General features: G+C 61.8%; 4 protein-coding genes across 4 annotated transcripts; 1 reads left to right on the top strand and 3 right to left on the bottom strand.

The window, feature by feature from the left end:
• Positions 1-5: 5 nt before the first annotated feature.
• On the bottom strand, positions 6-3,956 carry CHLRE_01g018500v5 (uncharacterized protein). The gene is made up of 7 exons (XM_043058434.1): positions 2,946-3,956; positions 2,252-2,635; positions 1,998-2,103; positions 1,578-1,808; positions 1,335-1,390; positions 1,123-1,189; positions 6-984 (listed from the first exon to the last, which is right to left on the bottom strand). The coding sequence occupies exons 1-7, from the start codon at positions 3,630-3,632 to the stop codon at positions 263-265; spliced, it is 2,253 nt and encodes a 750-aa protein (XP_042928348.1). The 5' UTR covers positions 3,633-3,956; the 3' UTR covers positions 6-262.
• Positions 3,957-4,122: 166 nt separating this feature from the next.
• Positions 4,123-8,647, bottom strand: CHLRE_01g018450v5 (uncharacterized protein). The gene is made up of 10 exons (XM_043058433.1): positions 8,455-8,647; positions 8,112-8,282; positions 7,601-7,714; positions 6,636-6,793; positions 6,346-6,414; positions 6,002-6,190; positions 5,671-5,874; positions 5,294-5,319; positions 5,048-5,159; positions 4,123-4,850 (listed from the first exon to the last, which is right to left on the bottom strand). The coding sequence occupies exons 1-10, from the start codon at positions 8,510-8,512 to the stop codon at positions 4,620-4,622; spliced, it is 1,332 nt and encodes a 443-aa protein (XP_042928347.1). The 5' UTR covers positions 8,513-8,647; the 3' UTR covers positions 4,123-4,619.
• A 120-nt stretch (positions 8,648-8,767) lies between these two features.
• On the top strand, positions 8,768-12,683 carry CHLRE_01g018400v5 (uncharacterized protein). The gene is made up of 8 exons (XM_043058432.1): positions 8,768-9,270; positions 9,550-9,770; positions 9,974-10,082; positions 10,220-10,350; positions 10,622-11,290; positions 11,570-11,591; positions 11,718-11,786; positions 11,900-12,683. The coding sequence occupies exons 1-8, from the start codon at positions 9,048-9,050 to the stop codon at positions 12,142-12,144; spliced, it is 1,689 nt and encodes a 562-aa protein (XP_042928346.1). The 5' UTR covers positions 8,768-9,047; the 3' UTR covers positions 12,145-12,683.
• Positions 12,684-12,685: 2 nt separating this feature from the next.
• On the bottom strand, positions 12,686-18,177 carry CHLRE_01g018350v5 (uncharacterized protein). The gene is made up of 14 exons (XM_001689435.2): positions 17,814-18,177; positions 17,626-17,672; positions 17,434-17,492; positions 17,104-17,218; positions 16,910-17,020; positions 16,540-16,731; positions 16,155-16,229; positions 15,691-15,864; positions 15,522-15,569; positions 15,130-15,291; positions 14,866-15,004; positions 14,437-14,737; positions 14,017-14,281; positions 12,686-13,907 (listed from the first exon to the last, which is right to left on the bottom strand). Exons 1-14 carry the CDS (start codon positions 18,043-18,045, stop codon positions 13,725-13,727), a joined length of 2,103 nt encoding a protein of 700 aa, XP_001689487.2. The 5' UTR covers positions 18,046-18,177; the 3' UTR covers positions 12,686-13,724.
• Positions 18,178-24,954: the final 6,777 nt, after the last annotated feature.

Genomic DNA, 24,954 nt, shown 5'->3' with positions numbered 1-24,954 from the left:
CCCAGCATTCTACACACGCCAGCGCCCCGGCACGCGTCCGTGAAGCCGCCTCCAGCGGGCACACGCCGGTGGAGCGCGCGCCTCTAAAGATGTCGCTGATCACACGTTGAAGATGCATCACATATGTCCATGTTGTCCATCCATTCCCTTTTGCACGTCAGTCCACTGGTCTTTGCCCCCGCACCACGTTGATATTGGTTAGCAAACCAGGACTAGCCGCCCTAAAGCTCCCCAGCTTCACAGCGTAACACGACCAGCCACATCAGCATTGCTGGGCCAGCGCCGGCGATGTCGCCGCAGGTGTCGCCATGTCCACTGGGTTCACGGTGCAACCCAGCAGCGTCAGCTGCTGCGACGACAGCTGCGCCTCTCCCTCCAGCGGCACACACCACCAGTGGTCCACCAGTGCCGCCCAACACGTGCCGGCACCCCCGCCGCTAGTGCCCCTACTGCCACTGCCCCTACTACTACTGCCAACGCTGCCGATGCCTGCGCCCTCGACGTTGTCGCTGTTGTCACCACGAGCTGCGGCGGCGGCCGCCGGCGACAGTTGTTGTGTGGCGATGCAGAGCGCGCCCACATGCGCCGGCGTTGGCTGGAACAGCAGGAAATGGAACTGCGCGTCCGTGCCCACGTCCGCGTCTGGCAGCGGCTGCGGCGGCGCAGGCGCAGCGTGCGAGGACGGCAGTGCCGCTGCGGCGCCTGGGCGGCTACCGCACGCGGCTGCGGCCGCAGCTGCAGCGACGGTGGCGCAGGTGCCGTTGCCGGAAGCAGCGGCGTGGCCCGTCCCTGCCACGCGACTAGCGATTGCAGACGGGGTCGAAGCAGAGGCGGTGGCGGGCGGCGGTGTGGCGGCGGTGCTGGTAGCAGCGGCGGCAGCGCAATGGGTGATGGTGATGGCTGTCAGACGCGGCGACGCGCACTGCGAGGCGCCGCACACCGCCTGCACTGCAAGCCGCTGGTCGTCGAGCATCTCACGGAAGCCTGCGACACAGACAGAGCACGCGAGGCACTCGGTCAGCAAGCGTTTGCGAAGCACCTCAAACGGCTGAGAGTGCCGGTGGTTGTCGCAGCCCTCCAAGGCATTGCATGCGGATGGAGACTGGATGCTGAGGTGCTCACCAATGGCAAAGCCCTTGAGCCCCGGTGGCGCGTTGATGCCGGTGCCGCGAGCCTTCACGTACGCCTCCTGCATTAACGAAATCGCTTCTCTTAGTAACAACATTGTGTCTGCATACTGTTGCCAGTCATTTGCGACGGCCAACGTCCGCTCACCATGCAGCCACCATGAGCAACGCATCACCCATGCCGCTCGTCGTGCCCCCCCCCCTCACCTTGAGCGTCCACAGCCACATGAAGTGCCGCGCACGCTGCTTCAAGTCGGTGATGGCTGTGCGTTTGCGGGGTGGTGGTGGCGTTGTTGGTGGTTTGCCAATTCCCAAGGGAGGGGCCGGCGGGCGGCACGCATCATCAGCGCAATAGCCAAGAGGTACACATGGCAAGTCACACAGCCCACGCTTCGTACATCTTTGCGACCCTGCACACCCCCACACACACCCAAGTCCAAAATCTCTCACCCTCCAGGTCTCGAACCTCCGCCGGCGCCAGCCGCCGCCGGGCCAGCGCCATAGGGTCCCGCGGCGCCCTGTCCAGCCTCTCCACATCCAGCCCCACACTCATCACCACCCGTCCGCCGTCGCCTCCGCCTCTGCCTCTGCCTCCGCCAGAGCCCACCGTGCTGCTGGTGCCGCTGCCCTGGGCATCGGCAGCCGCCGAGCAGTGCCCCGGTTCCCGCAGCACTGCCACGCCTGCAATCCAGAACGGGAACTGGACATGTCACCGAGCCCTCGTTTGGATCCTCCCTCACATGGTATCTGCGTACCCCTGTTCTACGGGTGTACGTAAAGCGCAAGCTGGCATGTGAGCCTGCCTGCCGTGTGCCGTGTGCCCGACACGCTAATGGGGCCTGGCTGCCGCCCCCGCCCCTGCCACCGCACCTGCCAGGTCGTGCGTGTGTGTCAGGTTGTGCCGCAGCACGGGCCAGCCGTTACCGCCCGGCACCAGGTGCGGCTTGCCGTGCCCGTTGCGCGCGAAGCGCAAGTCCTGCGGGAGAACAAGATGAGCGCGCAAAAGATACGCGGCTAAAGGTTGCAGAAATGCAGGATTGCCTACACCGCTACAGCCTTTTTACTGCCGGGCGTTGGCATGTAGGAGACCTCATCAGATGGCGGCTGTGGGGTGCCCCTCCCACCTGGGGCGTAACGGCCGCCGCATCGCCGTTACCGTTGCCATTGCCCATGCAGAAATCGCCATTGCCGTTGCTGGCACTGTGAGCGCCGCTGGCACCAACGCATGCACCGGCGCTGCCACGGGTGCTGCTAATGCCGCTGCTGCCGCCGCTGCTGCTGCTGCTGCTGCTGCTGCTGCTGCTGCTGCTGCTGCTGCTGCTGCTGCTGCTGCCCTCCTCCGCCAGCGCACCACCCACGGCGCGCGCCAGCACGGTCCGCGCGAGCGCGCGGGCGGCCGTGCGCTTGGCCGCCACCTCCGGCGACTTGCTGCCCGCCACCTCCGCCGCCTCGGCCGGCGTGATGCAGCCGCGGTTGCGCGCGGCACTTGCCGGGCTGCACGTCGTCGCCTGCGAGGTTGGGCATCGTGCGAGGGAGCCGTGTGCCGTTCGTTGCTTGGGCTGCAAGGCGTGGCAGGCCAGCAAACCCCCGGCGCACCGACAGACCAGGCCATTCCGTACCCCTCAAGACGCTGCACTCCTGTCCTCAGCACCCAAAACTTCTGCCGCTTTATCACTCTGCACCGGCACGTGTGCACGCTCCTGATCGCTCTTTCCTGGCGCATTCGCATGCACCGTGTCGACCCTGTACCCTTGTGCATTCTTGGCACACCCCTCTCCTCCTCCCTCCCAATTGTCTTCCCAAACGCACGCTTCTCACCAGGTCCAAGGGGGTCCACCACACTTGCAGCCTGCCTGGTCGCAGTGGCGGCGCACCGCGGCCCCAAGCCCTGCCCTCCAAGCCACTGTGCGGCGGTGGCAGCTGCACCGACGCCGCTGCCTGTCCCGGAGTGGCCCCGCCTTGCGCCTGCCGTCCCGTGCCGCCGCCGTTGCCATCGTTCCTTTCATAGCTAGTCTGCATTTGCCCGCTCCAGCTGCTACTGCCGCTACTGTCGGCTGCACTCGAGTTCAAATGTTGCGTCTGAAGCTGTTTGTCAGCACGCGATGGCGAGCCACCGCCGTTTCGGTGCTGGGGTCCGAGGTCGCATGCAGGGGCCGCATCCGAGCCGGGCCCGGCAGGTCGGCAGGTAGTGGCCGCGGCAGCGGTGGTGGCGTTGCAGGCCGGCGCCAGCGTGGCGGGCCTGCGTCGCTGCAGCGCTCCTGCGCCTAGCAGCGCAACAAAGCTGTGACTGCGACTGCCAGGCTGGGATGCGGGCGAAGCTGGGCATGGCGACTGGCTGCTTGTGGGGGTGCACGCAGGACGCAGCACAGCACCAAGCGGCGCGCCTTGGAGGGCGTTGGTAGCTAACGCATATGGAACGGACCCGGCTGCTGGCTCAAAATGCCTCCCGATGCCAGACTGCCACCTCCAAAGGCCAAAACCTGGCCCAGCGACGCAGCGACGCATCGAGCTGCACGATGGGGGCGCCAAACAGCTATTCTTGCTTGCCCCAGATTGTGAACGTGCATTAGCGGTGCATTTTATGACCGTAGTCATGTGCGCGGCCGAAACAGCGCTTTCGCGGCGTAGGCAAAAAATGCTGACGCGGCAAACCCGGTTCAGTGGCGCCTAGGAGAACTCCGCGAGATTATCGTTGTTATCGTCATGCAATATGGCAGCTGCATGAGCTCGCAGCCCACCCAATGCAAGCATACGTTTGGTTGGTTCCAAGTGCAGCAGTGCTATACGGACAGGCTAGTCTCCAAATGATGGACACTACAAGAACAACACTGGAATATACAAACTTCGTGCGGAAGTAGTTTGCGCAGGCGCGCTGGCGCCGCATTGGCATACCGTCGGCACGTACCGCACGCTCGCCGCCACGATGACCCTCCAGTCGTTTTGCCGTTTCCAACTTGCTGACCCAGGTGTAAGCAACAGCTTGATAGTGCACAAGCTCGGGTCACATTACGATGTCAGCCAGAGAACGGCTCAAGGGTCTCCAGTTTGCTCTGCTGCGCCCCTCCGATCCACCCTGAACTTGCCGCGCCTCCCGCAAACCTCCACATCCCTGTATCTCTGTCACATCATACCTTCCATCCTGCAACCGTTAATCAGCCCCGTGTACACCAGTATTTCGGCAACACACATATCGGCTAAACTTCATCATGGCTTCTGTACGCAAGGGGCTCCACCCATGGACCGATGGACGCCCGCCCCCCGTCAGACTGCTCATGTCTAGCGGTGCTACCCAGCAGAGAGGAGTGTGCGCTTGTTGATAACTGCATGTCTCCGTTTCGTCTCCATTGTGACTAGCCTATCGACCATATATAGAAATAATGAACCTTTGCACGGCGCTTCACACCTAGCACTGACGTTTGTGCTGACCCCAAAGCAACTTCCAGCTCCACCCTTGGCTCCACCCGGCTCCTGCGAGCTCTCTCTCGCGGTCTCTCACACCGACACGCCGGCGGCTATTGCGTCAGCCAGCGGCTGCCCCAGCTCCACGACTGTGCAGCGCGGCAGCGGGTGCTGCTTCGCCAGCACCCAGCGCAGACCCATGGTGCCGTGGCTGTGGTGCGCCGTGTCGATCCAGGTCACACCCGCCAGCAGCGCCGGCTTCAACAGCGCCGGCAGGCTGTCGGGGCTGCCGTCCGCGCGGCGGGGGTCGGCGTGCGCCACCACCTGTCCAGCGAAGGGTGAGGAAGCCGAAGCGCCGCTGTGAGACCACGATACCGGTACCGTAACTTGGGCGCCGGAAGCACGGTGTCAGCTTGGCTTGACAGCACATTAGTTGGTATGACCGGTGGTGACTCGCGCAGGCATGTATGTCTACTGAAGTACTGATTAGACCAGTAGCCTTAGCAAGCTTTGCGGCGCACCAGGCAAATGGACTTGTCGGGCATGTAGCGGGCGGTGGCCTTGTTCACGGTGATTGCGGGGTGGTTGGCGTAGTCCAACGACTCCATCCACCAGTTATCCAGCTGGAAGTTCCTGCATGTGCATTAAGATAAACACACAGAGCGGAAGGAGGTATGTCGGCGTAGGCACCAGGTGAGAGCTGGTAGATCACAGAGCTCAGAAATGGGTGGCACACAATCGCCTGCTGCCGTGCCGTACGGACTCACCAGTAGGGGCACTCGGGGGGAGTGGCCTGTCGTGGTGGCGGTGCAGTTGTGGCCCGGCACGCGGCACGGTACAGCGCCATGAGTTAGTTCTTGCTTGCATGGCCTCTGCCCGGCAACACCGTTGTCCATCCCACAGGCCGCGGGCCCCTGCCTCTCCCGCCTGCGCTCCGCCCACCTTCCAGCAGCCTTCAGTGCAGCCCAGCGCACATTGGGTTTGGCCCACCTGCGCCCTGCCCACCCACCCACCCAGCCACCCACCCACCCACCCATCCACCCACCCACCCACCCACCCACCCACCCACCCACCCACCCACCCACCCACCCACCCACCCACCCACCCACCCACCCTGGACCCACCCACCCACCCACCCACCCACCTGGATCAGCAGCGCCTGCTGCGGCCCCAGCCGCCAATAGCCGTGCAGGAAGTAAATGGCGGGGTCAGCCCAGGCGCTCATGTACACGTCGTGGTCAAGGCAGAACAGCGTGTTGGGGCGCGCCGCGAACTGGCGCGACCAGGCCTGGAACTGCATCACCGAGCCGTTGATGAACACAGACGCACCCGCCAGACCTGAAACCACCTGCAAGCGCACGGGCAGGAAACGGGTAACACGCTGCGGCACGCGGGCGGCGGTCAGCGGACTGCTAATGTGGCACCAGTTACCGAGCAGCGCGAATGGTGGCCAGCGGTGTCAGTGTGTGGCGCACCTGCCCCGCGGTGAGCGCCGGCTTGTCCTCCTGCCCCGTCGCAGGGTCCACAACCGGGATGCTGGCGGCGCCACTGGCGCTCGAGGCCGTTGCCGCCACCTGCGCCGCTTCGACCGTGGCCAGCGGCAGGCGCTCAATGTGCAGGTCCGCAGGCACCTCTTTGGTCCGGTCCAGGAACGTCTGGCGGACCTTGGGTGGCAAGGCAGCGGAGGGCACACCCGGATGAGGTGCAGGCCGGCTGTGTGACTGCACAGGTCTTGGTGATACACGTATACGGCTGCAGGAAGGGGTCCCGCTGTAGCCTGAGCGCTCGTAGGTGCGCTCCCGCCCCCCGGTGTGCTCACCACGATGCGGCTGGCGTCAGCAGGCAGTCGCAACCAGTTCTTGCCGCGCGGCTGCGGCGTCAGAAAGATCTGTGCACAAGGCAGTATGACGTAGTCAAACACACTGCTGTCCTTATCGGAAGGCCATTGGCGCCTCTTGACTGCCATAAGCTTATCACAACACCTCCCTTTCCCACAGACATGGACTGAGATCCTCTTGTTCAGGCAGGGGCTAACCTCCATACGGCGTACAAGACGCCGCCTCCCGCCTGCCCCCTCCCCACCCCGCACATCACAGCCGCACAGCGCACCTCGAAGCTGCCGTCCTCCTGTGTGACCAGCCGGGAGCTGTCCAGGTGGTCGGGCCGACTGGAGCCCTGACCCGGCCGGCTGCCGCTGTAGCAGCCGAAGCTGAGGTAGGTGACGGTGCCGCGGGTGCCGCGGATGCGGTACTCAAACGCGCCAGACACTGCGGGGGCGCGGACACATCGTGGACAGCACGCTGGGTGGTAACCTAGTAGGTGAATACGGGCGTTGCAGAGCCACAATGCAGGGCAGGAGCGCCGGCCGTGTAGTGCACAGCCCCTGATATGGGATGATGCCACGCCTTGCTAGACGTAACGACGCATTTTCATTCGCATTCTCACTCGACCCTCCCGACGGTGCAGGGACGTGACCAACTCCGCAACCAACATCCGGCACGCGCTGGTGGAGATGCTGCTGGGGCACAAGCGACCTGCATCGCTGCAGACTGGCGTTGGCGGCGTCGGCGGCAGCGGTGGCGGCGGCGGCGGCAGCAGCAGCAGCGGGGGCGCGTGCGCGCATCTTGGTAGCGGAGGGGGCGGGAAAGGCCACGTGGAGGAGGAGAGCGCAGCGACGCCCAAGAAGCGGTGCAAGCGCGCAGGCTGAGGAGCTGGCTGGTGTCTAGGTAGCGGTCCGCGGTGGGGCTGGCAGGGCATGCGTAGCGGCATGACAAGTAGTGCGGCTGTTGACAACTGTGCTGCGTCTGGCTGCGGTTGGCTCTGCTGTGGCATCGCGATTGCTAGGCACCGGTTTGGCTATGTGCCTGTGGAAACCGACCCCGGCTATGTCCGGGCGATGAGGTTGTTCGGCCTCAGACTGTGGAGGGGCTCAGCCCTTTTTCCCGTGACCGGGAAACACTTGTCATTCGTGAGAGCGCCCCCCACGCCGCACCAGCCTTCACTGACGCCCGCTTCAGTCCCCGCAACCCCACGCCGCAACCCCCTATGCCCACTACCCCTCTCTGCATACACACCTGTGCCGTACATGTACAGGTTGTCAGGATTGTCCGCCCCCAGTTTCACGTTATACGGCAGCGGCCGCAGTACCGGGTAGGCAGGGTCCCAGCTCTCCAGGAATGCCTCCACACCTGCTCGGGGGCGGAGTTGGGATGGCTGTTTCCAACTATGAAGAAGCGGGAAGGGCACAGAGCTGTAGCCGGCGGCCGTGTGTTGCTGATGACAGAGGCGGTAGGAGATTGGTGAGAGGTGAGGTGACATCAGGTTAGGCCAGGAGGCGGCGCATTAAGCCTCCAACCAGTCAACAGAGCCCTGGATTAACGGCTGAGGGGCTGAGAGTGTGCCAATCAGAACCACAAGCACACTCTCAGCCCCTTACACTGTCAATCAGAACCACAAGCACACTCTCAGCCCCTTAGCCGTGCCTTGGCAACGCGTCAAGGACGCCAAGATTACGGCTTGCCTTCCACTCTCACGCACTTACGCTATACCGTACTGCATGGCGCGCGTCTTCAGCCCTATGCGCACCTCCTCGGAGGACGCGGCTCATGTACCGGAGCCCCTCACGCCGGTCCAGTGCGTCAACAGCTGCAGCACCTGTTGCTGGCGCCGGCGAAGCGGTCCTGTCAGCCCCCGGTGATGGCACCACATAGTCGGCGAGGCCCTTGAGTGACTCGCAGAACTCAATCCAGGCTCGTCCTGCACAGCCATGGGAACGCAGCACAGCACAGCTCAATACAAAAGCTCAAAACAAAAGAGAAAAGCGTGATGGAACAGGATATAATTCACCAACGCGTGGAACTCATTGCAATTTCAGCGCTGGTGCACGGCAGCGACATAGCACAGTCGTTGAGCGGGAGTTGACACAAACCATCGTCGACGGACGCCTGCGCTGCGTCCTCAGCGCCGCTCCCCGCCGTCGCGCGCATCGCCTCCCGCTCAAGAACTCCCACATAAAGCTTCAGTAGCAGCGCAAACTTGTACAGCCCTGCAACACACAGCCTCAAAATCGCAAGCGGCGCTCGCGCCCACGCGCGCAGCATCGTCATAGCTGTTATGTTATGTTTAGAGTATTGTGCCGTGCTACCGCAGTCACGGTTCCGGAAATGGTCAGCCAGATCCAATTGTTCAGATGAGACAACTGTGTGGAGAGTTGATTCTTTCAGCGACTCAGACGGAACAAAAATAATACTACTAGTGTCTTTAATTGGAATCTATTTCTTTTCCAAATCAGAGTCACAAAAGACCTACTGCTGCCTAACTTGACGCCTGCTTCTCGGATTTTTCCATTCACTTCTTCTTGCATTCTTACATGCGTAGGGTTCGCACAAGGTCCTCGCGGGGGTCCCAGCGGTCTGAGGCAGGCTTTGCAGAACGCCGCTCGCTCAGAATTATATTGACGGCGACAATCATAAACACTCATTGACGTGGAAACGGGTGAAATCTAAAACACAACCGACGGACATGAAGGAGGCCGAAGCAGAATCGGGGCCAGCGTCGGGCCACGGGCGTGTATTTCGAGTCGGATGTGCCCTACTACCCAAGAAGGTCGCGCGCTACTACACCTCAGCAGTGCGCAAAGTTGCACGGCTAAAAGGCATCAAGCTTGAGCTCCTGGACCCTGCGCGCAGCCTGCTAGACCAGGGGGAATACGATGCGATAGTCCATAAACTCAGACCGAATACGGGTGAGCCGGGGTGCCCGTTTGCAGTGACGTCGCGCTTTGTCGGCGAGGAGTTGCCTGCAATTTCCGCGTTCTCGCTGCGAGTCAGAGCTGTAGCCGGGGCATCGTTGTGGGATTCTGTGTTACTGCTTTGAAGGTTCCGTGGACGCGCCGGTTAGTGCGACAACCCTGCGCTGGTACCAGCAGCACCGCGTCGATCCCTCTTCCGGGGTCGCGCCCAGACTGTACCCTTACCCGGTCCCGTTCCCACTGCATCTCCCATCCACATTCCGTGGACCACAGCTTGGGAACAGAACCTACAGGAGTACATACGGGCTCACCCGGGAGTGAAGGTGATTGACAGCCTGGCGGGAATCCGCATCGTGCACAACCGCGCGACGATGCTGTTGCCGCTCCGGGAGCACGGGGGCCTGCTGCTGCACCCGCCGCACGGCTACACGCCCCGGAAGCCGCATGTGGGGGCCAGCGGCTTCCACACAGCACGCGTGACGTCGCCCATGCAGGTGCGTGTGCAGTTGTGCACGCTTGCTGTTGCTGTGTGGTAATGCTGTGCACGGATGGTGATGGCGCGAGACGGGCGCTAGTGTTGGTGGGGCCATCTTCAGGCACCTGCATCCAGCATGCCAGGCTATACGCCCATGGCTTCAGCTGCTGTCGCAACTTGCGCGTTGCGCCCTGGCCACTCAACCTCGGGTCTTGGCGACAGGTGGACATCAACGAGGGCTGCACGCTGTCGGAGGCGCAGGCGCTGCTGGCGGCGGCGGGGCTCAAGCCGCCGTTGCTAGTGAAGCCGCTGTGGACGGACGGGAGAGAAGGTCCGTGCCCGCTGCTGCACAGGGTACCGCACTGCACCTTACCATGCAGCTTTCCTCTGGGGCGCGACAGCATCGCGTATTGTGTTCGGCATGTCAAAGGCTGTGCACCCCGCCCCTGCCCTGTTGTCGGCCTGCAGGCAGCCACGGGCTGGCGGTGCTGCATGACATGGCGGCGCTGGGCAAGGTGCTGCACGGCGCCGTCAGCAGCGAGCTCAAGCCGCCGCTCGTAGTGCAGCAGTTTGTGGCGCACGGCGGCGTGCTGTTTAAGGTGGGCGGAGGAAGAGAGGAGAGGGGTGAAGGGAGGGAGGGCGGGGGAGAGGGCGTGAGCATGTGTAGGGAACAGGGCCGACCCGGATTGGGAGGGAGCGGCAGGTGCCCGTGTGACGGCATGGGCGCATGAGCGCGAGGCGGGAATGCCTGGCGGGGACCAGGTAACGGAGAGAGAGCTGCTTATGTACCTGCTGGTGATGATGCTACATCCTGGCTCACTTGCCCGCCACCACGCACCGGCATGTCATGCCGCTTGCGGCCACCTGCAGGTGTACGTGCTGGGGCAGCGCACGGTGGTGTGCCAGCGGCCGTCGCTGGGCGAGAACTATCTGGGGCAGGAGGCGAAGCGGGCGGGTGTGCTGTCGCTGCCGCGCATCAGCTGCAAGTCCACCTACGCCAAGGACTCGCCGGAGTACCGCTTCAGTGCCGGCGTCATTTACGGCACCGGCAACGGGACAGGGGCTGGGGTCAGAACATGCGGCGTCGCGCCGGTCGCCACGTCGACGGCAGAGGTGCAGACCTGCAGCAGCAGAGGCGGCGCAGCCGGCGGGACTGCCGGCAGTGGGCTACAAGGGTCGGGCCACGGCGCGGCAGACGCAAGTACGGGGCCGGACTCAAGCGAGCAGGCGGTGCTGCGGCGCGCGCGCTCGCCGCACTCACCGCCGCCTCCGGCGCCACCGGGGTCACCGCCATCGACGCCCCCGCACCCGGGCAGCGCGGCGGAGGCATCGGGTGGGGAGGCGCCGGCGGGGCCGGTGGCGCAGACCACACCGTCGGCTCATTTTGCGCCGACGGTGGCTCAATCCATGGTTCCGCCGGACTGGGTGACGAGCGCGCTGTCGGGGGCGCTGCGGGAGAAGCTTGGCCTGCAGCTGTTCAACTTTGACATGATCTGCCCCGTGCAGCAGCCAGCGGAGGGCGAGCGGCTGTACCACGTGGTGAGAGGGTTTGCTCTGGGTTTGGAAATGGTGGAATAGCAGGAGGAGGCGGATGGGCGCGCTCGGCGTGGCGATGTGCTGCGGGGAGAGGGGCTGTCAGCGGATGGGCTGCCAGGGCGGGCGCCGTCAGGCAGCAGCCTCGGGCTTGTTGAGGCTGACTTCATGAAGTGTCCATGGCGCTGGTGCTGTAGCTACAAGTGCTGGCCCACCCTCCACCTCACTCGCCGCTGACATGCCACCTGTACGGTGCGACGCTCTGCTGCGCTGGCTGCCCCGCAGGTGGACGTTAACTACTTCCCGGGTAGGCAGATTGGGGCTGTGGGTTGCGACAAGGCTACTGCACGGAGGTGCGGCGCAATCCCGGGGATGCCGGGTCGTTGCTCGACGCGGCATGGACGTTGCCATATGCATGCCTCTCTGATTGTAGGTGTTGACAAGCTTGACAACTTCGAGCAGCTGTTCGTAGACTTCCTGAAGGCCACCTGCGAGGGTGAAGGTGAGAACGCAGACCTCCTGAATGGGCGTGCCCGGATCAGGACCTCTGGGTCGCATGCCGCGCACCTGTGATGCCTCTACACAAAGTACTGGGTTGGCCTTACCGTGCTGTAGGCTCCACGGCCGCGGACATGCAAGTGGACAAGTCGGCCAGGAGCTGCGGTGCTGGCGGTGAGGCGGACGCGGCCGGCGGTGAGGACGGCGCCTCATCGGTGTCGTGTGGCGAGGTCGAGGCCGCGGGGCTGCTAGGGCCTGATGGCGGAGATGGCGAGGCCAACTGCGGCGCGCCGGCTCCGGCGGCGGAGGCCACCGCTGGGGGCCATTGGGAGGCGCAGGCAGCGGGCGTGGCTATGGTGTAGTAATGCCCTTATGCGGTGGCGTGCGAGCCCATGAGACCCTTAGGTGACCTGGGTCGGGGTCTACAAGCAGGTTGCGTCACATGTTTTCAGGCGTTCGATGTCTCATTTTTGGACTACGGTGCATTCCCGCTTTCATAACGTACATGTGTATGGGCATGGGACCGCTCACGCTTTTGTTCAGGGTTCAGGATTTCCCGACACGGTGATCCTGGGGGCAAAGCCCTCAGTATGCCGCTTCGCTCCGGGGGCTCAGCCCAAAGCATGTGTTTCATGTACGGTAGCTCACCTTGAAAGGTTTTGTGATTTATGCGTGACAGTTTGGCCAGCGTCGGTTGTTCTTGCTCTTGGTTGGGTGTATGGAGCATGGAAGGGTGGACAGCTAAGGTGTGGCACAGCGGCACAACATGTATACCACCGGTGAAGGTAGCGCGCTGCTTGCTGATGTGGCATCGGCGGTAGTAAGTAGCGGAGGTGGTCAGGACGGGCCAGGACTGGGCGCTGCGCGCAGTTTGGGGGCATTCACGTGGCGAGCAGGAAGGCCGGCGATTACCGGTAGTTTGCGCGTGCACGCGTGGCTTCCACAACACTACAGGCGGCTCAGGTAACCATAGTCATTTCAATCGTTGGTGCATGTCCACACGTATATCCACAGGCTTAAATGATATGGGCAGTAGTGATGCAAAGGTTAAACCACGGTCATAACCCCTAAAGCCGCTGAGGCGGTAAGTCCAGCCCGCGGCGAAGCGCCCTGAGCAACTCACAATCACACCCTTGCCTCGTTCAACGGTACCGTACGGTAAAGTGCAAGTCGTGTCAAAGGACCCACGACTTCCGCAGCCGTGCCATGTCTTCTACTTCCAGCTCAAACTGAAGGCGTTCCCAGTTGTTCCTCAAAAGCCTCTCCCTGCAATTTGACCACGCAGCCCACTCTCGAGGTTGCGCCGCCCGTGGAAGTACTGCCACCGAACTCCATTATTCCCATCGTTTGTAGTTCCACAGAAAGTCTCACCCACAGACAACCCACCTGGGGTTGGCAGCATTCAGTCTCACGTCATAGTCAACCCGAATGCAAGCACGCATTAATGCTCTGACGTCCAGTGCTAGCCCTCTCGCACCGTTCCCGTTGTGTAGACCAAACATTGTTGCTTCGTGTGGGAACATGGCGAGTGCGAGAGAGCCTCGGATGCCCTCGCCTCCCCCGGTCGGCTGGACATGATAGTCCGCTGGCGAGGGCGGGCTGTTTAAGTCTCCCTGTTGCAGTATTTGCGCCCCAGTCTTTGGTTGACCGTGGCATATAACATAAATATATGCTCTCACCGCACGCGCGCATCACAAGGATATGAACCACACACAACACATGGCAGGACAGGGCGGCTGCTAACATGCATCGCCGCATCACGTGCAGATTGGTCAGGCCGCCGCGGTATCTAAGGGACCAACCAGCTCACGCACCGCGGGCATACCTGCTACTAGGATAGCCACCCGCAGCATGCAGGGGCACACACAGTGCTATAGCCGTCCTGTACGCCCCCGCTCGCCTCGTGGCTAACCACCTTGCAGCCCAACTGCGCCTGCGCAACTTAGCGCCCAGAGGGGATCCCAGAGGAGTTGGTGCCGTTGGCGAAGCAGCCCAGGGCGTTGCCCACTGAGGCCCCAATTGCGTACATGGCATTTTGTGAGATGTTGAAGTTGGCCTCGCAGGTCAGGCCCTTCTGCTGCAGCTCCACGTAGCCCGATGAGTTGGTGACCAGGTACGTGTCCACCTGCGCGTAGATAGGACGCAAGTCTTGGACAAAGGCATGATAAATAATGTGGTAGCAACGACGTTCTTAACGCCCACAGCCACCAGTCGTGCATGACGCAGCAACTCACGTAGCGGAAACACTGGTCGCACGACTTGTTGCCCTTGTTGCAGGGGCTCTGGTTGGTGGCGCCCAGCACGCCGAACAGGATCATCAGGCAGCACAGGCAGCCGCCCACCAGCTGGATGCTGGTGATGAAGCGGAAGTACGGCTTGTCGGGCTTGAACGGCCACGAGTTGGTGCCGGGCAGGAAGGCCACCAGGACGGAGTGGATGGACGCGTACAGGCGGATGTAGAAGCCCCACCAGAAGCCGCGCCACGTTTTGCGCCACCAGCTGCACAGCACACAGGCAGGTGGAGTGTAGGAGAGTAGGAGTGAGGTGCGGGGCGGTTTCAAAGCCATGCCGCAACTTACACCACAACATGCGCCCTAGCCTGCACGACTATTGAGTTTGTATCTAATCAGGTCGGAGCTAGGTGTAGAACTCACCCGCCGCTGCAGCACGTTACTTCCGTCTCCTCCTCCTCCTGCTCGGTCTCCGAGTCTGTTCCCATGTCCCAGGGCGCCGTCCCCGAGTAACCCGTCGGCCGGTCCACCTCCAGCGGCAGCGGCGCGCCGTGCGCACTGGTGCCATTGGCGTCGTCGGCCACATTGGCCTTCGCGTCACCATTAGACTGGCCGTTGGGCTGCTTCAGGTCCAGCTGCACGTCCGTCGGGGCCACCACTGGGTCGTCGGTGTGCGGCGCATCCGGAATGCCGTCCGCCTCCATTTCCGCCTGCAGCTCCTTGACTGCACAGGACACGAGAGAGGGCACACTGCGTTGTACGCAAAGCTCGCCCAAAGCCTTTCGTTGGACGCGTCTGGCCAACCCCAACCCCGATACTACGGGCTGATTTGTGTACTGCCAAGTCACTCACGGTCGTCCAGGTTGCCCTCGTCCTGGAACGTCTTCATCAGCAGGCGGTACGTTTCCGCGCGCAGCACCTCTGCGTTGCCGGCCTTCTTGTGCAGGCGGTACACATTCCAGCGCGCACTCTTGGCTTTGTCGGCCCAGTCCTGCAGGGAGTGCACATTGGAATCTGGAATGCCCCCATCCACACACAAGGCCATCCCGTCTTTGACGCGCATATCCGCAGCCATTCCACTAATGTGCACCTTGACCGCTTGTAAAAAGCACTCACCCGGAACATGCACGTGCAGCAGCACAGATAGGCGAGGCGCCGCAGCAGGCGCCGCCACTGCTTCTTCATGAAGCGGTAGCACTCGTTGATGATGTCCTCCTCCTCCACGATGTATGTGTATTGCAGCAAGTTCTGGGCCTCCACGGGGGCGCGCTCGAAGATCTGCGACGTGCCCATACAGTGTCAGCGGCATGAACATAGACATTGGCTGTGGCTGCTGGTTGACGCTCACCAGGCCCACGACCGCAACTGTTGGCAATCCAGCCCTAACTCCAGCCTTCAGCAGCTCCCAGCAACCGCTGATGTGAGCCAGACCGCGCCGGCTGTCCATTGCTCTGTGTTCTCCCCTAGGCCCCCAAAGCAAGCAGGCCTCCAGAGCAGGCCTCGCGCACCTCGTTAAGCGAGACCAGGCGCTGCTCCGCCGTCATCACGCGGTAGTACTGTGGAGCACACATGAGGGATGTCAGGGGGGAAACGACCACAGTTCAGATCTAGGATCGCAATACAAGACGCATGTGATAATACCGGGAACCATGAACCCGGGTCCGCCCACATGCGCACCTGGATCAGCAGCTGCATGGTCTGCAGGTTGACCACGATGAACGTGGACAACGAGGTCGGGTCTGCCCCTGTGTTGCCGTTCTGGCCGTAGTAGGCCGCCAGACCATAGATGGCCCACACGTTGAGCATGATCCACGTCGCCACGAAGTAGTAGAAGAAGCTCCCCTGCCACACCTGTTTTTAGCATGGCGCAAGCGGCGTGCAGCCTGAGGTAGAGCCCTAGACAGTTCTGTTTCCCACTGCCTGAGCAAAGCCGTGCGAATGTGTAATCAGACTCCGCACTCCGACAACTGGGTCGGCTTGCTCAGGCTACCAAGACCCGACTCCGGCAATAGCGTACTGCGATCTATGTCGCCAACATACTGCCGGCATTGGCTGGGTCCCCCATAGCGATTGCCTTGTACACCCTAATATGTCTTCGGCCCCATCCCCGATCCAGTTTGGTCCCATCCACCTACACGTACCATGACGTTCTCCCAGTCTGTCAGCACGCGCATGGACATCAGGCGGTAGTACATGAACTTTTTGATGGTGATTTCCTGCAGTCAGGCCATATGCACGCATTGGTTAGCACTTGCTGACCTCAAACGACATCGGACCTGCTAATTCCGGCGGTGCAGGCCCAGATGGGCAGCTAAGCAAGGTACATTGCTTTAAAACGCCAAGCTTGCTTTCCCGGCTGCGTAGACCAGTGGTCTCGCCATGGTATTTGACACAACCAACACTGGCTGGTCTAGATGCTCGAAGCCGACACCTGAGCACCGGGTGAACATTCAGACCGCTCCGCCCTCCTACACTGCTGTATTGCCCTTGCCCTTGCCCGCCCCAATATTGGCTTCCACGCCTCACCAGCGCCTGCACCAGCATGATGAAGAGCGTGATGAGCGGGTAGATGATGACGATGGCCTTGATGAGCGGCTGCCACGTGCCCGTGTAGTTGCCACTGTCCTTGTACTTGCGGTCCTGGTTCTCCACCATGATGGCCAGGAACATGACCACCGTGGACTGCACAATCAGAAACACCGTGACCACGAACTCCGACTGCGGGCCAGACAGCAGCAGGGTAGAGATGTCAAGGAGCTTGGTAGTTGGTAGTGGGGTACCCGAAACAGTGAGGAAACGACCACATGTACGCCACAGGTGATGGTGACGCGGCGCACACGATAATGTAGCATATGCACTTGCAACCTGGCCTTGGTTCAGCGTCAAGCCCACTTACCAGTAGGCCGTGCAGCTTGGGAGCATCGAACGGCAACGGCACCAGGTCCTCCGGCTCAATCGCGTAGCGGGGTTTGTGAGCGCGCTTCGCTTTCCAGTCCTTCACCACCACCTGGCGGAACAGAGAGAAAACACAGTCACTCGCCTGTTCTAATGAGTTCTCAATACAGACTCAGGCTGGACAATAGCACGCACCGCCTTCATCTTGGACAGGAAGTCCGGGTACTCCAGCTCCTCGTCAGCGCCTGCCTCAGGCTTCTCCTCCGGCGCTGCACCACCCGGGGTCCTTGGCGTCGCAGGCATAGAGCTCCTGTACAGCAATGTGACCAACAAGACGTCCGTATAAGCAGGTGCGATGCCACAGCGTTCATTTGGCGTTCCAACGGGCGCTAAGGTGGTGGGCTTCGACGCCGATGGACTTGACAATGGAGCGTGGGTTACATGAGCCGGAGCAGGCGCAAACCTCACAGCCTCATTCTGCGTGCAGACAAATCTTTAGCGGGCTAGCAATATGAGTGAGCTCACTTGGGGTTTGTTTGGTTGAACATCCTCCGCGCGTACTCCTCATAGGCCGGCGGGATAATCTGCACGGCGATAGGCAGCGACAGAATATCAGTACGTGGGCCTTCAAACGACGGTCACAGGCGACGAATAAAGGTAAGGCGCCCGCCGGTCTGCGACACCTCTTTACAGATGGCTTTTTTGCAGCTGGCGCACCAGGAAGTAGGGTCCGTTCCAAAACGCCTTGAAATTCACCCAGCGACCTGCAACATACACAGCGAGCAAGGCGTCCCGGTCACACGAACAAAATTGCGAGGGTGCTAGTCCGCAGAAACGATGTGAGCAGGCAGCAGAAGCATGAACACGACCAACAGGGTTAGCGCGCAATGATTGCTCAAGCTTACTGTTGTCAGGCTTTATCAGCCCGCGCTTGACTTCTGTGCCGGGCTTTTTGTTCTTTAGCTTCTTCTTCATGACTTTATCGAACGTAGCTGACTTCACAAAGCTCGCTGCACCCCTGGCCTTGCTTAGGGTCTTCTGCAAGGTCAGCCCCACAGCAGGTTCACTAGGCAGCCGCTCTGCGCGCACGTCTGCGCCCTGCGCAGCCTCCACATCGGAGGGTGACACAGCAGCCATCCCTATCGTCTTATTCGGCTCGGGTCAAACAGTTCAAGAGGACAGCATGGAGAAGATGGTCCAGCGGTAGCAAGGTTGCTGTCGCAAATAAGTGCTCGTGTACAGGACTGTCTATGTCAACTATGTACTAACTAAGTCAACCTGAGGAGCCCCAAAGAAAGGGGGCAGTACCACTTGTCCAATCGCTCGGCAGTCTGCCTCATTGTGCCTTCGGCGCCCCATGCGAAGCCCGTAAGTTTCCGGGTTTGGTACAGCTGTCGGTCTACACCTGATACGGGCCCAATGGATGGCTGCCGCTGTCTTTCATCAAAATGACTGGCGAAGGCACCTCGGAGCTCCTCCATCCAGAGCACCCCCAAACAGGTGGCAACCACACAGCCCAGCCTTCGGGACTGTACCAACCTGCCTTAACACTGTCCCGTCGCACACACCTCCGAGCCTGCGGCACGCTTCAGCCTCCTGAATAGCCACGAAAGGGGGACACGCCAGCTTTCGTGCTCTTGGCAGCAAGGCTAGGCGATTCAAGTGGCACTACAGTAGAAGAGTAACATGGGGCGAGGCGGCAGGTCAGCGGGCGCGCAGTCGCTCCTATCAACAATTGATCAACAATTCGACAAGACAAGACAAGACAAGAAAAGGTGGCTCTTCCTCGCAAGGGAAAAGTGGGCTGAGCCCACGCCACGTCCTCCGTCTGAGGCCGAAGGTTCCGATACTAGCCTCATCTCCCGGACATAGCCGGGGTCGGTTTGTACAGGCACCGCCCGCCATATGTGCCCAGTCGCGCCCAGCTATCAAGCACTAGTGCAGCAGGCAGCAGGCCAACCAGACAGCAAGGAAAACACCCCTGCCGCTGCAGCCGACTGCCCGCTACGCCATCCTCGTCAGCACAGGTCGCTAACCAGACAACACCGGCAGGTCTCAACCTGCGCGCCGGCGCCGCTTTGAAGGCGGCACCGCGCTGTCCTCCTCCACGTGGCCTTGCCCGCCCCCTCTGCTCCGAACATGCGCGCCGCCACTGCCGCTGGGCCCAGGGCCGCCCGTGCCGCCGCCACCACCGGGCCCAACGCCGTGGCCGCTGCTGTTGCCGCCGGTAGGCGCGGTGCCACCACCGCCGCCACCGCCGTCTCCAGGCCCTGCACCGCCGCCACCGCCACCGCCACCGCCACCGCCACCGCCACCGCCACCGCCACCGCCACCGCCACCGCCACCGCCACCGCCACCGCCACCGCCACCGCCACCGCCACCGCCACCGCCACCGCCACCGCCACCGCCACCGCCACCGCCACCGCCACCGCCACCGCCACCGCCACCGCCACCGCCACCGCCGCCGCCAGGCCCTGCACCGCCACCGCCGCCAGCAGGTCGCAGGGCTGCAGGCCGCGGTTTGCCAAGCAGCATCTCCATCAGCGCGTGCCGCATGTTTGTAGCCGAGTTGGCGTCGCGGCCCTGCAGTTCAACATGCAAACAGGGCGTGTGTCATCCCGTGTGTCACCCCGTATCATCTCCAAACCGCCCTGTGTCATCCCGTGTCATCCCGTGTCATCATATCCAAACCGACCTGCCGCCCCAAACCTGCCATCCCACTTACCCACACAGTCCCGCAGTGCTGGCACACTTGGACGTCGCGGGCACGCGAGCCACCAAACGGAATCACAACTTCCAGGCAGCGCTGCCCGTTACCAAGCAGGCGCCGTCCGCACTTCGCACACACCTGCTCAGACACAGAGATAGGTTTGGGCCAGGTAAGGTACGTGTGCATTGAGCGTTGTGCGCATTGCTTTGTGAAGATCACAGCGTACCTGGCTGGTGTAGTACTCGTCCACGTAGACCACCAGGTGGGCGTACTTGTCCACCAGCAGTCGCAGCAGCGCCCGGTTTGGGCCCCTGCCTGACCTGAATTGCGAAGTAAGTGAGTGAGTGGGTGAAGGTGAGTGGGTGAGTGAAGGTGGGTGAGTGAGTGCGTTGCTGAGCGAGTGGCCGGGTGAGTGAGTGGCTGAGTGAGCCAAGGACCAGAGCCCCCGCCTGACCTGCTGACGCAGCCGCCGTGGCCAGTGTTGGCGTTGCCCCAGCCGACGATGACCTCCTCCTTGGGCCTTCCCCCAGCCAGCTGCTGTGCCGTTTGCTCGAGGACCTGGACGGGCATGATGTTGTGCGGTGAGTTGTTTGCATGGGCTGTACAGGGCACGCATGTAACCTGGGACAGACTGTCTGGCTTATGGCCCACATGCATTTTGGCGGCCAGGATCACGTGCATCTGCGGCGTGTGCAAAACCTGCAAGAAGCGGGCCTCAGTCCAGAAGTGCCGGGCCAAGAAGGCCTAGTCGACTCCTCCGCCCAAAACCGGTGTTTATCAACACCACCCATCAACACCGGCCAACAGATCGCCTACAAGCAACTTTACTAAGGCTCTGTGTGGGAAGACACATGAGATTGGGGCACCCTATCGTATTGAGCACTTGGCTGAGCGTTCTGTCCAGGTATGCAAGCGGTCGCTGCGCAAGATAGCACACAGCAATACCGGCAGTGAGCAATGGGACAAGTTTCTGCCTTAGGTCACTGGTGTAAGAGGTGCTCCTTGCAGCACTTGTGTGGCACCAGGGCGTCCTCGTCACTCCATGTGCCGGTAGTAAAGCCGTGAGCATTGATTAGTAATCGGTATGACAGTTAGTGCAGGGAGATCATGGGACAGTCCACGAGCTAGACCACGACTCGTTGCTTGTGTAGCTGTAACATGGTGGAGGGGATGTGCGCGCGTGTGCAGGCGAGACGGAATGGGCTCTTATAGGCTGCCCTTAACCCCTTGCTTTCTGTGTTGTGCTCCAACATCGGCTCCACCACTGCCTCCCGCGCATTGCCATCCCCGTCACGCTGCAAGTGCTTCTTCCTTTTCTCCAGCTGGTGCAGCGAAAAATAGGCGGCAGGGAAAACTCGGCTGGAGCGAGAAGCGACCTCGCGAGTCCATGGACATCTTGACTTTCGCGAGGTCGCGAGGTCGCAAGGAAAGCAGCCCTGTCACGCGGATTCCACAAAGGAAGAGTTGCCAACTTCAAACTTTCCCCTTCGCACCCTTGTAGCCGTAGCACAGGCCAAACAATTCTGACGTCCGCCCAACCTTGCCCGTGTTAGGGGTGTGGGCCGGCTCCCACACCCCTAACGTTCATAATGGTTCAGAAAAATAGCACCCGTAAGGTGTCGCTGCGAAGCGTTTGCAAGGACGAGGCAACGCTCGCAGCAATTAGGTTCAAGGTAGATTTTGTGGCCACGCCCCTTCGGTACCGCCTGCTGGACTTCCTGCGGCACTTCGTCGTCTGCCGAACGGACCCCGCCTTCCACTGCGCGGTCTGCGACACCAAGTGGCGGGAGCAGTGCGGACTGGCTGCGCGGCGTCAAGGACGTAAGCATTAAGTCTAGAGCGCTTTATGCTAGAGCGCATTATGCGCAGGTATGATTGACCTGCTGGTTGCTTCCCAATGCCCGCAGTGCGCGAGCGGGCTGACGTCTCGCCACAACAGCACGTCTTCCACCGGCGTGTGCCAACCATCGACATCAACCTGCTGCAGGAGTCCGCGGCGCTCATCACAACGTCCACGCATCGTCGCCAACGCCAAAGCCTCCTGTCGCATTTCTACGATGCGCACTTTGCACCGCTGCTGAGCGAGGACACGGGTGGCCCGGCCATCGACATCACGGCGCACCACCAGGTACGGGTCACTCCCTGGGACCGCGGTCGTGAATGCCTCATGTCTTTGACATATGCCCTGTCGTTTCCTGTCGCAGCTGGTGCACCACCTGCTTCAAGACGTCCTCACCAACCTGGAGCAGCACTACAGGGCGAACTTTCCCAAATGGGTTCGCAAGTACTGTCGTGCGAAGCTGGAGGTGAACGACGATGAGGTGCCGCTGGGGGGACTAGCGGGCATGGCGCTTGGTCAGCCGCAGGCGGGCAACGAGGGCGGAGCAGAGACGGACGAGGAGGACGAGGAGGACCAGGTGGGCATTGGGGTGTGCTCAGCTTCTTTGTAGATGCAGTCTATCTGATTGTATCCTGGGTCAGGCTGGGTTGTGCTCTGAGGCTGCCGTTGTTTGCCCCCCTGCTAATTAATGATGTCTGTAACTCCCCATGCCCGTCCAGGTCCTCGAGCAAACGGCGCAGCAGCTGGCTGGGGGAAGGCCCAAGGAGGAGGTCATCGTCGGCTGGGGCAACGCCAACACTGGCCACGGCGGCTGCGTCAGCAGGTCAGGCAGCGGCTCTGGTCCTTGGCTAACGCAGCCACTCACTCACCCGGCCACTCGCTCAGCAACGCACTCACTCACCCACCTTCACTCACCCACTCACCTTCACCCACTCACTCACTTACTTCGCAATTCAGGTCAGGCAGGGGCCCAAACCGGGCGCTGCTGCGTCTGCTGGTGGACAAGTACGCCCACCTGGTGGTCTACGTGGACGAATACTACACCAGCCAGGTACGCTGTGATCTTCACAAAGCAATGCGCACAACGCTCAATGCACACGTACCTTACCTGGCCCAAACCTATCTCTGTGTCTGAGCAGGTGTGTGCGAAGTGCGGACGGCGCCTGCTTGGTAACGGGCAGCGCTGCCTGGAAGTTGTGATTCCGTTTGGTGGCTCGCGTGCCCGCGACGTCCAAGTGTGCCAACACTGCGGGACTGTGTGGGTAAGTGGGATGGCAGGTTTGGGGCAGGTTTGGGGCGGCAGGTCGGTTTGGAGATGATGACACGGGATGACACGGGATGACACAGGGCGGTTTGGAGATGATACGGGGTGACACACGGGATGACACATGGGATGACACACGCCCTGTTTGCATGTTGAACTGCAGGGCCGCGATGCCAACTCGGCTACAAACATGCGGCACGCGCTGATGGAGATGCTGCTTGGCAAACCGCGGCCTGCAGCCCTGCGACCTGCTGGCGGCGGTGGCGGTGCAGGGCCTGGCGGCGGCGGTGGCGGTGGCGGTGGCGGTGGCGGCGGTGCAGGGCCTGGAGACGGCGGTGGCGGCGGCGGTGGCACCGCGCCTACCGGCGGCAACAGCAGCGGCCACGGCGTTGGGCCCGGTGGTGGTGGCGGCACGGGCGGCCCTGGGCCCAGCGGCAGTGGCGGCGCGCATGTTCGGAGCAGAGGGGGCAGGCAAGGCCACGTGGAGGAGGACAGCGCGGTGCCGCCTTCAAAGCGGCGCCGGCGCGCAGGTTGAGACCTGCCGGTGTTGTCTGGTTAGCGACCTGTGCTGACGAGGATGGCGTAGCGGGCAGTCGGCTGCAGCGGCAGGGGTGTTTTCCTTGCTGTCTGGTTGGCCTGCTGCCTGCTGCACTAGTGCTTGATAGCTGGGCGCGACTGGGCACATATGGCGGGCGGTGCCTGTACAAACCGACCCCGGCTATGTCCGGGAGATGAGGCTAGTATCGGAACCTTCGGCCTCAGACGGAGGATGTGGCGTGGCGGCACAGCCCACTTTTCCCTTGCAAGGGAGAGCCACCTTTTCTTGTCTCCAGCTGGTGTAAACTTAGAATAAAATTTATTTGCTAGTGGTGCGCACAAAAGCTGACGCCCCTTGTTACTGTCTCCCTCGAACGGCAAGTGGGTTGATTGCACACCAAATCACACTGCGTGAGGCCGCAGGTCATGCAAGAGCATTGCCTTCAGCCTTCAGGGCATGGTCGGGTTTGTTTTCCACAGGCACCGGTGGCCAGAGGTCCCGTGGCCGTACGGTCCAGCTAAAGCGCAGCCAGTCGCCTACACAGCCGCTGCTGCTGCCAATCATACGCTGTGCTTGCCCACTGGCCCCTAACCAGGCACACGGCAACACGTGGTGCGCACGATCTAGCGTGTGCTAGGGTGTTCCCCAGCCTTGGAACAGGGGTGCTCCTACTCATGTGCTTCCAGATGGCATCAAGCAGCGTGGCTAGCCTAGTTGGGTCCGTCTTGTGCATTGTATGTTGCAGTCCTGCTCCAAAGTCTAGTCACCACCAGCGCGCAGCCGGCGCAGGTGACTGTACGCCATATACCGCATAAACACAAGAGCTGTCAGTGGAAGTGCATGACTGACTGCCTGCTAGCTCCGACAACCTCCTCTGGAATCGTGCGCATTCGTTTCCCCAAAGCATCTTCGATGACTGACATATCTCATCATCCCTAGGTCACAGTGACAGACGGGCTACTCGTGCACACGTGTCCTCACAGTCTTTGCTAGTAGTGGTTTCCGCTTGAAGCTGAAGTCTGAACCCATGCATGCATGCACGCACGCACCCTTGAACTGCCACATGAACACTCTCCATGTTTCAGCGGCCTAGCCATAATTCGGCCTAGTTCCGCAATGGCGCTGAATCCAGGCGGAGACGCGGAGAGCGCATGATGCTACGAAAGCACAAGGGGAAAGGGTCGCCGAGGTGTGCGGTGTGTCAGTTGTGTTTCATGGATCGCAGAGATACTGTGGTGGCCTCCTGCTACTTCGGCAATCTCTGCTGGGCGATTAAGAAGTTCCTGCAGATTGCGCTGGCCAAAGAGGGACCTGCCGTTCACATACCGGTGACGCGAAGTCAGCAGAGCCCTGCAGCAATTGAGGCACCACTCGGGGTCCAGTGGAGGCAAGGACAAGCGTTTGTGAGGTGCAGCGGAAACGCAGAGGCGGACCGCCTGAGCATGGGCGCAGGCGCAGGCTGGGGCGCGATGGGACGCAGGTTGGCGTATTCCCGTAGAGTGCAGCGCATTGCCAGACCCTAACACTCAACAATCAAGTTGCGACATCTAGGCATGAGCGCGCGGCAGGGGCGGGTGAACATGGACGCGCAGGGGCCAGCTTGCCATTGCCTGACACACACGCATGCTTGTCCTGCTTGCCGTACTCCTGCGGCCTGCCTTCCTCGCCTAACCCCTCACACACACGCATGGGAG

This window comes from Chlamydomonas reinhardtii, chromosome 1 (genome assembly GCF_000002595.2).
Source record: "Chlamydomonas reinhardtii strain CC-503 cw92 mt+ chromosome 1, whole genome shotgun sequence".
Classification (NCBI taxonomy): Eukaryota; Viridiplantae; Chlorophyta; class Chlorophyceae; order Chlamydomonadales; family Chlamydomonadaceae; genus Chlamydomonas; species Chlamydomonas reinhardtii.
This window is presented reverse-complemented; position numbering and strand designations above follow the sequence as displayed.

What these genes read in the sequence shown, in the direction of transcription:
- CHLRE_01g018500v5 (XM_043058434.1), bottom strand. Translation starts at nt 3,632, where the DNA reads ATGCGTCGCTGCGTCGCTGGGCCAGGTTTTGGCCTTTGGAGGTGGCAG. An exon ending in TGTGGCTGTGGACGCTCAAG is followed by an intron (nt 1,190 to 1,334) that starts GTGAGGGGGGGG and finishes TCGTTAATGCAG; the next exon opens with GAGGCGTACGTGAAGGCTCG. An exon ending in GCTCAAGGGCTTTGCCATTG is followed by an intron (nt 985 to 1,122) that starts GTGAGCACCTCA and finishes TCTGTGTCGCAG; the next exon opens with GCTTCCGTGAGATGCTCGAC.
- CHLRE_01g018400v5 (XM_043058432.1), top strand. Translation starts at nt 9,048, where the DNA reads ATGAAGGAGGCCGAAGCAGAATCGGGGCCAGCGTCGGGCCACGGGCGT. An exon ending in GCGTGACGTCGCCCATGCAG is followed by an intron (nt 9,771 to 9,973) that starts GTGCGTGTGCAG and finishes TCTTGGCGACAG; the next exon opens with GTGGACATCAACGAGGGCTG. An exon ending in GGCCACCTGCGAGGGTGAAG is followed by an intron (nt 11,787 to 11,899) that starts GTGAGAACGCAG and finishes ACCGTGCTGTAG; the next exon opens with GCTCCACGGCCGCGGACATG.
- CHLRE_01g018450v5 (XM_043058433.1), bottom strand. Translation starts at nt 8,512, where the DNA reads ATGCGCGCGACGGCGGGGAGCGGCGCTGAGGACGCAGCGCAGGCGTCC. An exon ending in CTGACGCCAGCCGCATCGTG is followed by an intron (nt 6,191 to 6,345) that starts GTGAGCACACCG and finishes TTGCCACCCAAG; the next exon opens with GTCCGCCAGACGTTCCTGGA. An exon ending in CGGCGCTCACCGCGGGGCAG is followed by an intron (nt 5,875 to 6,001) that starts GTGCGCCACACA and finishes GTGCGCTTGCAG; the next exon opens with GTGGTTTCAGGTCTGGCGGG.
- CHLRE_01g018350v5 (XM_001689435.2), bottom strand. Translation starts at nt 18,045, where the DNA reads ATGGCTGCTGTGTCACCCTCCGATGTGGAGGCTGCGCAGGGCGCAGAC. An exon ending in TCATGCTGGTGCAGGCGCTG is followed by an intron (nt 16,230 to 16,539) that starts GTGAGGCGTGGA and finishes GCCTGACTGCAG; the next exon opens with GAAATCACCATCAAAAAGTT. An exon ending in GCCTGGTCTCGCTTAACGAG is followed by an intron (nt 15,292 to 15,521) that starts GTGCGCGAGGCC and finishes GGCACGTCGCAG; the next exon opens with ATCTTCGAGCGCGCCCCCGT.